Consider the following 12660-nt stretch of genomic DNA (forward strand, 5'->3'; position numbering starts at 1 on the left):
TTTGATTAATATGTGTCTTGGCATGTTCCTCCTTGGGTTTATCCTGTATGGGACTCTCTGTGCTTCCTGGACTTGGGTGGCTATTTCCTTTCCCATGTTAGGGAAGTTTTCTGCTATTATCTCTTCAAATATCTTTTCAGGCCCTTTCTCTCTTCTCTTTCTAGGACCCCTATAATGTGAACGTTGGTGCATTTAATGTTGTCCAGAGGTTTCTTAGACTGTCCTCTTTTCTTTTCATGCTTTTTTCTTTTTTCTGTTCTGCAGCAGTGATTTCCACCCATCTGTCTTCCAGCTCACTTATTCGTTCTTCTGCCTCATTTATTCTGCTATTGATTCCTTATAGTGTATTTTTCATTCCAGTTATTGTATTGTTCATCTCTGTTCTTTAAATCTTCTAGCTCTTTGTTAAACATTTCATGTATCTTCTTGGTCTGTGCCTCCATTCTTTTTCCAAGATCTCGGATCATCTTTACTGTGGTTACTCTGAATTCTTTTTCAGGAAGATTGCCTATCTCCAATTCACTTGTTGTTCTCCTGGAGTTTAATCTTGTTCATTCATCTGGAACATATTTCTCTACTGTCTCATTTTGTCTAGCTTTCTGTGTTTATGGCCTCTGTTCCTCAGGCTGCAGGATTGTAGCTTCTCTTGCTTCTGGTGTCTGCCCCCAAGTGGGTGAGGTTGGTCCAGGGGCTTATGCAGGCTTCCTGGTGGGAGGGACTGGTGCCTGCCCACTGGTGGTTGGAGCTGGGTCTTGTCCCTCTGGTGGGTAGGGCCATGTTAAAGGGTGTGTTTAGAGATGGCTGTGAGATCAGGATGACTTTAGATAGCCTGTCTGCTGATGGGTGGTGCTGGGTTCCCATCCTGTTGGTTGTTTGGCCTAAGGTGTCCCAGCACTGGAGCCTGCAGGCTGTTGGGTGGGGCCAGGTCTCAGTGCCAAAGTGGTGACCTCCAGGAGAGCTCACGCCAATGAATATTCGCTGGGGCCTCTGCCACCAGTGTTGTTGCCCCCACAGTGAGCCACAGCTGACCTCCGCCTCCCCAGGAAATCCTCCAGGACCTTCCAGTACGTCTGGCCCAGGCTCCTATGGAGTCACTGCTTTGCCCTGGATCCCAGTGTACGTGAAACCTTGTGTGCGCCCTCCAAGAGTGGAGTCTCTGTTTCCCCCCGTCCTGTGGAGCTCCTGCACTCAAGCCCCACTGGCCTTCAGAGCCAAATGCTCTTGGGGCTCCTCCTCTGAAGCCAGACACCCCCAGGCTGGGGAGCCTGACATGGGGCTCAGAACTCTCATTCCGGTGGGAGAACCTCTGAGATATAATTATTTTCCAGTTTGTGGGTCACCCACCCAGCAGGTGTGGGATTTGATTATATTGTGAAAGTGCCCCTCCTACCATCTTCTTCTTTGTCTTTGTATGTAGAATATCTTTTTTGGTAGGTTTGAGTCTTTTTTTGTTGATGGTTGTTCAGCAGTTAGTTGTGATTTTGATGTTTTCATGGGAGGAGGTGAGCTCAAGTCCTTCTTCTCTGCCATCTTGTCTCTGCCTCTCACTGTTGGACCAAAAGAAGATAAAAAGTCACTTCCAGGGTGAGGCCTCAGGGGAAGAGGGAACTATCAGTATATCTCAGTGTCCTGGTGCAGCGTTCCACTGGTGGGACTTGAAATTTAATTGGTTTTCCAGTTGGGGAACCATCCTTGAAGCTGGCTCCCCATGTACCTATTGCTAATTTTTTCCACAATCCCCAGCAGATGGTCAATGCAAATCTTCATGTGGTCAGTTGTATCAAATCATCTGAAAGTACCCCTCTCCAGCCAGAGTCCTCCCATCTTTGAACCTTCTGTGTAGTCTGTACTGGTTATTCCTGGGGGCAGCTGCATAGCTACTGTCCCTCCCCAACATCTTGGGGACTACCTTTGCATCTTTCTTGTGTTGGAGCTTCAGTTTCCTGGATCCTGTGTCTTCCGTTTTCTTAATTTACTCACTTATCTTTGTGGAGCACATTCTTTTGTAGTTTCCTGGGAAAGTATACATGGGTAGTAAACTTTTTGAGACCTTGCATATCTAAAATGTCTTTATTTTACCCTCACTCTGGATTGAAAGTTTATCTAGGTATGGAATTCTAGGTTGGAACAAGTCACTTAACCTCTCTTTGACCCTAGTTTCTGTGTGAGTCTGGATTATTTCCTTTGGGAGTGACAGAAAACTCAATTCAAACTGACTTAGACACTGTCTTGAATAGTTGTTATACCCTACACTATTATACTTTGTCCATATTCCTCTTGTGATGTGTGTCATGAGATACCTTTGTATTATTCATGTCACATGGTCAGGCTACAGTCTCTAGTATACATCCATGAGGTTACATGCATTCTGTTCATTTATTTTCTTTTTTTAAAATTAATTTATTTAATTATTTTTGGCTGTGTTGGGTCTTCGTTGCTGTGCATAGGCTTCATCCAGCTGTAGCAAGCGGGGGCTACTCCCTGCCACAGTGTGCGGACCTCTCATCACAGCGGACTCCCTTATTGCAGAGCATGGGCTCTAGGCACACAGGCTTCAGTAGTTGTGGCACATGGGCTTAGTAGTTGTGGCTTGCAGGCTCTAGAGCGCAGGCTCAGTAGTTGTGGCGCACGGGCTTAGTTGCTCCATGGCATGTGGGATCCACCCTGACCAGGGCTTAAACCTGTGTCCCCTGCATTGGCAGGCAGACTCTCAACCACTGTGCCACCAGGGAAGTCCCTGTTCATTTTTTTTCTTTTTTTAAGCTTTTTTTTTTTTTAATTTATTTTTGGCTGTGTTGGGTCTTCGTTGCTGCACACAGGTTTTCTCTAGTTGTGGCAGGTGGGGGCTACTCTTTGTTGTGGTGCGTGGGCTTCTTATTGCGGTGGCTTGTTGCAGACCACAGGCTCTAGGTGTGCGGGCTTCAGTAGTTGTGGCACGCAGGCTCAGTAGTTGTGGCTCGCGGGCTCTAGAGCGCAGGCTCAGTAGTTGTGGCGCACGGGCTTAGTTGCTCCGCGGCATGTGGGATCCTCACGGACCAGGGCTTAAACTTGTGTCCCCTGTATTGGCAGGCAGACTCTCAACCACTGTGCCACCAGGGAAGTCCCTGTTTATTTATTTTCATGCAAATGCATTTGTTTGTGCTGCCACCACCTGCATGTTTGTAAGTTTCCATACAGATACACAAAGTGTGCTGCATTTTTCCTCCTCTTCTGTCTCTTTTTCTTCTTCACATTGATATTGCACTCACTCATGCCACAGGTTTTGGTAATATATATAAGGTCATTTTGTTTTCCTGTGATAATACTGAACTTATTACTTGTAGTTTTGCGTCTGTGGCTTTAATATATTATTCTAAGGCATTGTCTCAGCAGTTTTGTCCTATGAATTACATGGACCCTCTTCCATTATTCTCTTTAAAATTTTTTCTTAATATCATACCTAATGACATCTCAATTTATCCAGACCTTTCTCTCTTGTTTTCTGTGCTCTCATTTGATTGTCAAGTTTCTAGGCATGGTCTTCTGATCCTCTTGACATATGTTTCCTCTCTTTCAAGGGATAATCATTCTGTGTAAACTATTAAATACAGAATGGATAAACAACAAGCTTTTACTGTATAGCTGAGGAACTATATTCAATATCCTGTAATAAACCATAATGGAAAAGGTAAAAAATAAAGCTTGCAGAAAAAAATTTTTTTAAAGGGTTAATCATTCTAGTATTCCTAGAGTGTGGCCCAGAAAACTTTGTCACTGACTAGTCTTTCACTTCCCAGAGCTCACTTTCTCACCCTAAACCTGAATCTCTAGGTGGTAGAAAAGTGTGAAGGAAGCTATCTAGACCTCTACATTTTTACTTTTCCAGTTTCCCATAGTCTAAGATCTGGTTGTCAGAAGGTGCTTTCCAGGGTCCCTTAAAGGATAGCAAACACTAGGCACACATCTTCCACACACATCTTATCAATCGTGATGCCTTTTTCTGCTGAGCCTGAAGATGACATCTGATCCACAGCATTCTAGGAAAGTGCTGGCGGTTGAGATACAACAATCTGTTTGTCATTTCTGACCCTAGTAATGTCATTTATCTCCACACAGATTAGCAGAAGTCACCCAAAATCCATGGGTTGATAGGTGCACAGGTATAGCATACCCTTTAGATCAACAGAGAGCTAATTTCACATAGAATAATCATTTAAGGGGGCAGTTAATTAAGAAACAATGTTGATGACAGTATTAACATTCTCACTAAGACATGATTGAAAAATACCCAGATGAAAGAATTTTACATATGAAATGAATTATTTTATTTTTTATCACCTAATATTAGAATAATTACATTTTGAAAACAATATTTAGACATTTTGTGCAAATTCATGGTCATGGAACCATTGAGCTTGAAGTTAATGAACTAATTTTATACTTAGCTAATACCATATTTAGTGTGAGTTAAAAAGTACTTATATTGATCTAGGAAAAATTATAATAGTAAATATAATTTTAAATATTTTAACTTTTATTTCATAATTTGAAACTATTAAGGTCTTCTACCTCAGTTGAGTATAAAAGCCAGGATCCATTTAAATATCTAAGTCAGCATCTAAGTCAATAAGTCAGTATCTTAAATAATATTCATATTTTATATTCAGTTAGTTCACTTTTAGGAATCTCATTTAAGGAATAATTGAATTGTTACAATGATGTTTGTCAAAGGGCTGTTTATTGTTGTGAAAAGGACAGCATATGCTTTGGAACACTTTAGTAGCAAGAGACCCCTCCCCACTGACTGTAAGTTTCCCTTGTTTAGCCAAGGATAAAAAAGGTTTTGGAAGTGGCCATACAGAGCAGGAACAGATGCATCCTATCTTCATGCAGCTTTGTTTGGCCCACAGAGTTTCTGCCAGAGACGTAGAACTGCTCGTGACACTGTCTAAAAAAGGTTGAGGCTTGCAGATGCTGAAATTCATCTTATTTGGGGTTTATATTACAGACCTTCCTCGACTTACAATGGGGTTACATCCCAGTAAGCCTATCATAAGTTGAAAATACCGTCAGTCGAAAATGCATTTAATACATCTAACCTAACCTACATCATAGCTTAGCCTAACCTACCTTAAATGTGCTCAAAACACTTATATTAGCTTACAGTTGAGCAAAGTTATCTAACACAAAGCTATTTTATAATAAGGTGTGAATATCTCATGTAACTTATTGAATACTGTATTGAAAGTGAAAAACAGAATGGCTGTGTGCATACGGAATGGTTGTAAGTGTATTGGTTGTTTACCCTCGTGATCGAGGGACTGACTGGGAGCTGCAGCCCACCATCATGAGAGAGTATATTAGTGCATATCATTAGCCCGGGAAAAGGTCAAAATTTAAAATTCAAAGTGTAGTTTCTACTGAGTCTCTATCAACTTCACATCATCATAAAGTCAAAAAATCATAAGTGGAACTGTCCTAAGTTGGGGACTGTCTGTTTTACGATATTTTATATATATATAGTGTATATAATACTACTTTATTTCTGTGCTTCATGCTTCTACCTGTTAACAGACATGAGGCTTTCAGGAACTAACTTCTGCATCAGTGAAGCTACATCTTTACCGGGCAGCGTCAGTGCTCAGGTAGCCTGAGCACCCCTCTGTTTCCAGCTGTGTCCCAGAAGGATGGATGGACTTTGGAGGCCTCTCACTAAAGCTAAAGAGTTACTCCTGTGGGGATTCCTAAAAAAGTGGTTAGAGAATGTGTTGTTTGTGTGATTTTGGAAGTGGTACAATTTCCAGTAGTGAAATGGTTCAAGATAGAACCTTGAAAGTGACATGTAGCAGAAGTAGAGTGAAGGAAAAAGTCTCTTGAGGAGGCAAAGGGGACTGAGAGGTCGGGGTCTTAGGTGGGTTGCCCATGCCCATGTGGGTGTGAAGTTAACAAGACTAATGACTGTAGCTGAGAGGGAGAGGGAGACTGTAAGCCAGAAGAGATGGCACCCATGAGGGTAGACTGATACAAGTCTCTAAGATTCTTGCCAGAGAAGAGAAGTAGAGTAATTGTTTACTCTACTGCTGTGATTGAAGTAATAGAAGGGAAGATGGGATTCATTTTGATAGTCTCTAAATGAACTTGTACTGTGTCAGTGCTTCTTGGACTAGGAAACCCGGGGGTCTGTGGATGCATTCTCAGAGCGCAACAGTTTACTAGTGAATTTTTAAAATTTGGATCATTATTTTAATGGTAACCTAAAAGTTGACTTCAGTGCCCAGAGTTGAGTTTATTTGGAATTCCACCAAGTAGTCTTATACATTTAAATGAAATTATAATAAAAATAATTTAAATCAACACTATGGGATCATGAGAACTTGAGAAAATTGGCTAGATATTATCTAAGATTCCTTCCAATTCTAAAATACAGTAATTCTGTATACTTTCTTGTACATAGAATACATTAATTTTTAGGTATTATAGTCCATTTATTTAAAACTTTAAAAATATTCTACATGTACACATTCGGTAAGGGATAATTAGAAGATCTTTATTTTCTTAAAAAAAATTAATCACCTACAAAGTTACCACCTGGAAACATTCACTGTTAACATGTGATGTCTCTCTGGATTCATTTTTGTATTTTTTTCTCTCTCTCTGTATCTATGCATATTATATATGTATGTGCATCTCAAAGAAGTAGGAAAAGAAGCTTTTTAACTGAAAACAGGGTCATGCATAATCTATTATGCATGTCTTACCATGTCAGTATGTATATTCCTATGTCATCATTCCTGTTAGCTGCATGTTATTCCATTATACGGATTGCCGTTATTAATATAGCCAATCAGTTCCCCATTTGGGACATTTAGATTGTTTCTAGTTTTTCACTCTGATATAACACCTACCAATAAATATCCTTCAATAATATATATTTTTAGTACTATTCCAATTATTTATATATCTCATTACCAAAAAAAGTCATTCAATTTGATCATAGCCCAGATATAATCTGGAGTCATTTATTTATGATTATCTCTTTTTTTTTGGTAAATATTATAGCTTTCTTGGCTTAAAAAAACACATGTATAATAAAATAATCTGTGTTTTTGGTAGAGTCCACAGTTTTCCAAACTGCTTTCTTTGGATCCTGAAGGTTTCCTTCGGTAGAGCTTTCCCCTCTGCTTCTCTTTTGTCTATTTTCTTGTAAGAGATTGTTTGTTTAAAAAAAATAGTTTTAAGAAAACAAACACAATGATTTAAACCACTGAGCCAGTCCCTGGTTAAGATGTGAAGTTAAGTTTCATGATTAGTGGCAGAGATGGGATATCCTATATGCCATCCTATATATCCTTACTCCTAAAAAGAAATTTAGAATAAATACATCTCCTAGAAATAAAACAAACCCAAAAAAGTACTCTAACCTGGTATCTGGATTGCTTACTTGGAACATATTTTCAACATGTCCTTTATTTGTATGTTATCTTTTTTTATTTCCACTTCAACAAATTGGAATTAAAACATGTTAGAAGACACTAATCATCAGCTTAACCAGTAATTAGCATTGATGAGTAGAGAGAAAATTTAAGACAGCTGCCAAGTTGACCACTAAAATGAGGTTTGATTTGCTAGTATTTGTCATCTGCGGGACTTTATAATTATAATAATAGCAGTGTAGTTGCACTCTGATGGAAAGTTGACAGTTAACTTTTTCTACTCATCAAACTTAGGAATAATTCTGAAAGTTTCTAGTTTCCAGGTAATTTATCATTCAAGTGATTAAAAGCTATTTTGGGCCACAATTATGAACAATAATAAAATTTTACATGTGGATGACATTAACACAGTATTTCTTTCTTTTTGAATTTCCAGGGAAAGACTACTATTATTCTAAGGTGTCTTGACAGGTAAGTGTTAGGTTAACCTCTAGACTACATTTGCTTTTTCTTGTTGCGTAGGGCAAGTTAGAATCTAAAAGACATACGGAAAGAGAATAATTTTGAGGCCGAAACAAAATATTTTAATTCTTAGTGAATCCTTATTATGGCTTTTACAATCTCCTTTAAAGATAAAACCAACAACAAGCAAAAAGAAATTGTACAGGATTAATATTGGATTTCCTTATTTGGGGGGAGAAATTAACATAATTACGCAGTCTACCATAGTACTTGCTTATTTTGGCTCTGCTACTCTGATATTTAAACTTTTTAGTTCTATCTAGTTCATGACTGTTTGAACATTAATTACAATCTTCGAATTGCTCATGGGTATACTTTTTTTTTAATTTATTTATTTTTATTTTTGGCTGCATTGGGTCTTCGTTGCTGCGCGTGGGCTTTCTCTAGTTGCGAGCGAGGGCTGCTCTTCTTTGCCGTGTGTGGGCTTCTCATTGCAGTGGCTTCTCTTGTTGTGGAGCACGGCCTCTAGGCATGTGGGCTTCAGTAGTTGTGTGGCTCTCGGGCTCTACAGCGCAGGCTCGGTAGTTGTGGCGCACGGGCTTAGTTGCTGATCTTCCCAGACCAGGGCTTGAACCCGTGTCCCTTGCATTGGCAGACGGATTCTTAACCACTGTGCCACCAGGGAAGCCCTCTCATGGGTTTACTTTTGAAGCACATTATTGGTCTTTAAACTGTGCATGTTACCATTTGTTTTATATACTTCCTAATCTTCTATACCATAGAAGCATGCCACCAGATTAAGATTTAGGATCATGATTGGTAGGTGTTGCAGGAAGTTGATAAGGAAAGTCTTGTTTGTTTGTAGCTCTCATTAGCTAAATGATGCCTACGTTTGAACCGTGATTTCAGATTGAGAACTGTATAAAAGTCTTTCATTGATGTTGCCGTTAAATTGATAGTCATTAGGTTCCCAGCTCCCCACATCAAGGCTGAGCACAAACCTGCTGTCAGTGCTTCCCACGTGGCCTGCATGCAGAGAGCTTGTGCCCTAACATGGCCACCAACACTGCCAGCACCTTCTCTACTCCCCCAACAGTGTTGCTAGGTGCTGCCACTACATGCAGGTGCCATTATGCTCTGCAGTTGCTACTAAAGATGGTATTTTGAAGGCTTATTTAATTTTTGTATAAATTCTTAATCATTTTTATCTCAATGTGTTATACAAGGTGTAACTTCTCTACTAATCAAAGTTTTTAAGAGGAAGCAAAAATAAATCAGGTAAGATGATAGCGTAAGAAAATAATGCCACCCATGATGGTAATACTACCTGTCTTTTATTGTGCAGGGATGAGCCACCAAAACCAACCTTAGCCTTGGAATATACATATGGAAGGAGAGCAAAAGGACATAACATAGTGAGTGTCTTTTTGGTGATGCTGCGCTACACATACATGGAGAAGTGAGGATACTGACGTTGTATTTTATATTTTCCATCTTACCTACAATCATTGCACATATCCAGCTGTACACTTCATAGCTATGTACTTTTTAACTCAAATGCAACTCAGCACATATGAAGCCAACCTAACTGTGGGGAAATATTTTGGCCTTCTCATTTGTTATGTCTTAAAATGCTTGAATTGGATTCCTTTGTAACTTTATTGTACAGTTTTTTGGCATATTTTCTTCTTTCAAATGAGAATAACATCGTGAGTTATCTTCTGTCTCCAAAAAATCTGCTAAAAATATGAATTTGACCTGTAGAATATTTATGAAAAAATACTGGTCAAAATCCAGATTATTAGCATTTTTACAAATACATCTTGAAGTTGGTAATGCTATTTGAGACCACAGGCCCTAATTGGCTATAATCCTGTTTTCACTGTGTTAGTGTATCTACAGAGGAAAATTAGACATTGTTCAGGGTACAGGGAGAACTTATAGTGTATGTTAGAGGAATAAAAATTCCTAAATGGAATTCTCTTTTGGAGTTCTCATATGAAAAAGAGGTCTTTTAAAAATAAAATTAGATGTACGGAAGAACAATCTAGATTACAGTAGAAGGTCCCATATCTCCCATAACAGAGGCAAATTTTTATAGATTGATCCAGTCCAAGTGTTTGATTATTAGACAGTGTATATAAACAGTTAAAATGGGCTGTTGCTGCTTCCTGGATTCACCAATGCCAAGCTGGTTATTAAAACTGTGAAATTAAAAAGAGGAAAGAAAAAAAGTAATATATTGAGATGGGGGAGGACTTTACTTTTGTGACTCACATGAATTTTGCATGAGTGATAAGCCTAGAAATGGAATTATCCTTTTCATGGGAAACTCTGAGACAACTTTCATAAGCTTAACTTTTAAGAGCTCTAAAAACTTTTCTTCATCCAGTTGTGAATCAAGGGAGATTTTCCAATGCAAACTTATTTCCCCCACAAACATTAATGATTCAAATAGCAACTGCAAAACAATTTTAATGGTTGAGATAACTTGTCAAAAATGCAAAATATATATATTCATCTAAAACTGCTTTAATGACCACCTGCCTCTTCCAAGTTCATGGTATTAGACACATAAAAACTCATGTGATTCTTTTTCACCTATTTGTTTCTGTTAAACTTTGTGCTATCAAGTTGGGCTTTTCCATATTCATTCAAAGATGGGCTTCACATCTTTCTCAGATTTAATGTCTCCTAAAACTTCTAAGTGGAAGAGCTTTATCAGCTCCTCACACAATCTTGGTGTCCTGAAGTTTCCTTAGTATCTGGCCAGAGGCAGAGATGCCATCAGCTAGCTGGTGGTGTAGGAGAGCTGTCATGGAATAGATGGTCTTATTTCCAAGCTACCCAGCCCTTTGGCTGCCCAGCCCTTTCAATCCCCTAGTGTTGGAGTCCTCTAAAAAGGGAAACAGTTGTTGAGTCTCTCCTTGTTCCCCCACCTACCGCTTGTATGGCCAGTGCCAACCGGTTACATTCCCCAGGGAAGTCAGGCACAGACCAGCTGCTTATATACTATTGCCCAGGAAATCCCAGTCTGCAGCCCGGACTGCCACCTGTTCTTCCCGTTTCCTCATGTCTTGTCTGTGTGTCTGATTTATTTTGTGAGCTTCTGCCTCCCTCAATTAGGATGTTTTCCTGTTCAACTGTTTTATTTCTATCTAAAATTATAATTGTTTTCAAAAAGATAATTCCAAATGTGTTCAATTTGTTAATTTTATTTCTAATTTGAGTGAGTGTCCGCTACATGTGATATTTACAGAATTGGGGCACAGTTTAATGTCTTCTATTAGGTTAGGGTAGAATTAGGGCATTTAGTACACATGTACATTCTTAATGTTTCATTTTTGTTCTTTGGAATAGAGGTTTTGGTGCATTTTGAGGGATGGAATAGAGAAAGGAAAAAATTTCCTTTCCTTAACTTTCAAAAAATTGCCAAGAAATGGTCTTGAGGACTATAATATCTTGTATCCATAATTATTACTGGCTGGTACTAATGAAATATAAGAACTATTTAAAATGTAAAAACATCAAAGAACATTAATTTGAAAAAACCCTGTTTTTTCAGCCAAAAGATATTGCTCATTTTTGGGAACTAGGTGGAGGAACCTCTTTACTGGATTTAATCAGCATACCAATCACAAGTGACACCTTACGGTAAGTGTGGCCAGCTCCAGGAACAGTTGTTAGTAAGTATCCAGTGAAGACCACAGGATGAATATGAGTAGGCTTTTGTGAACCAGAATTTGCAGGGACGGTTTTATGTTGCCTACAGTTCACTTCCTTTCTATGTGCTTAAACTGTAATGCTGTCAGAGATTTTAAAAGAACCAAGGTTCTGGCCTGTGCTGAAGTGAAATAGTTGGCATTCCAACTAGTAACATATTTTGCAAGCCTGCAAACAAACAAAATACGTCAAATAACACTTGGGCAATGAATTCACTTGGCAAAAATAAATTTGAAAACAATTATTTCTAACACCCATCCAAGCGTGAGCTAATTCAGCCCTGAGTTTTTCCTGCAGCTGGACATTATGTCTACTTTGAATTTAATGCTAATTAATACCATTGAAGCTTCATCCAGGGGAAGTCTATGAGTCAGAGGAGGAAGAAAGTCTCTATTTGCTGACCTAAAAGAAACAGAACCTGAGGGAAAACCTCACTCTTTGGTGGTGTTTTCCTAACAATGACTCTCACACGTGGCCACATCAGATGTGGAAAACTGTCATCTTAGCCAAGGAAAACAAAATTTTTAAATCTGAAATATCTTACTCCTGTCAGAGTTTAACACAAACGGTTGCTGCTGCCTGGACCAAATACAAAGGGCTTGACAATTATTTGTTAAATTTCAGCCATTAAGATCTTTAGAGTATGGAATTATTTCTTGTTAACAGGATAATTGTTTTTCTATAACTAGCCGGTAATGTTGGCTTTATTTGTCCAGTGATTTTTTTTCTTTTAAAGAAATATGATTTACTGTCTTTTACTTATTACAAACGTAATATATGCTCATATGGAAAACCTGGAAAAATACTGAAAGGTACATAGAAAGTAAAAGCATCCTCAATCACATGAAAAAGAACTATCAACATATTGAGGTATTTCTTTCAGTGTTTTCAGTGTTCATAAATATACTTCGTACAGGTATGGGATATTGTATGTATATAGATTTAGATCTTGCTTTTTATAACCACCGTTTTCCCCGGACATTACTTTTCAGAATCATGGGATTTTACAGCTGTATAGTTTTCATTTGTCCTCCTTTAACAGAGACAAATAATCGAAGCTGCC

At 38.6% G+C, this 12660-nt stretch overlaps 1 protein-coding gene across 1 annotated transcript in view; it reads left to right on the forward strand.

Moving 5' to 3' along the window:
• DYNC2LI1 (dynein cytoplasmic 2 light intermediate chain 1) overlaps positions 1-12660 on the forward strand; it is a 45232-nt gene that overhangs the window by 14581 nt on the left and 17991 nt on the right. The window contains exons 3-5 of the mRNA XM_082671804.1: positions 7849-7883; positions 9220-9289; positions 11440-11528. Of these exons, the coding sequence (XP_082527930.1) occupies positions 7849-7883; positions 9220-9289; positions 11440-11528 (194 nt within the window). The remainder of the gene's footprint in view (positions 1-7848; positions 7884-9219; positions 9290-11439; positions 11529-12660) is intronic.

Source organism: Grampus griseus (genome assembly GCF_964374135.1).
Source record: "Grampus griseus genome assembly, chromosome: 15".
Taxonomy (NCBI): domain Eukaryota; kingdom Metazoa; phylum Chordata; class Mammalia; order Artiodactyla; family Delphinidae; genus Grampus; species Grampus griseus.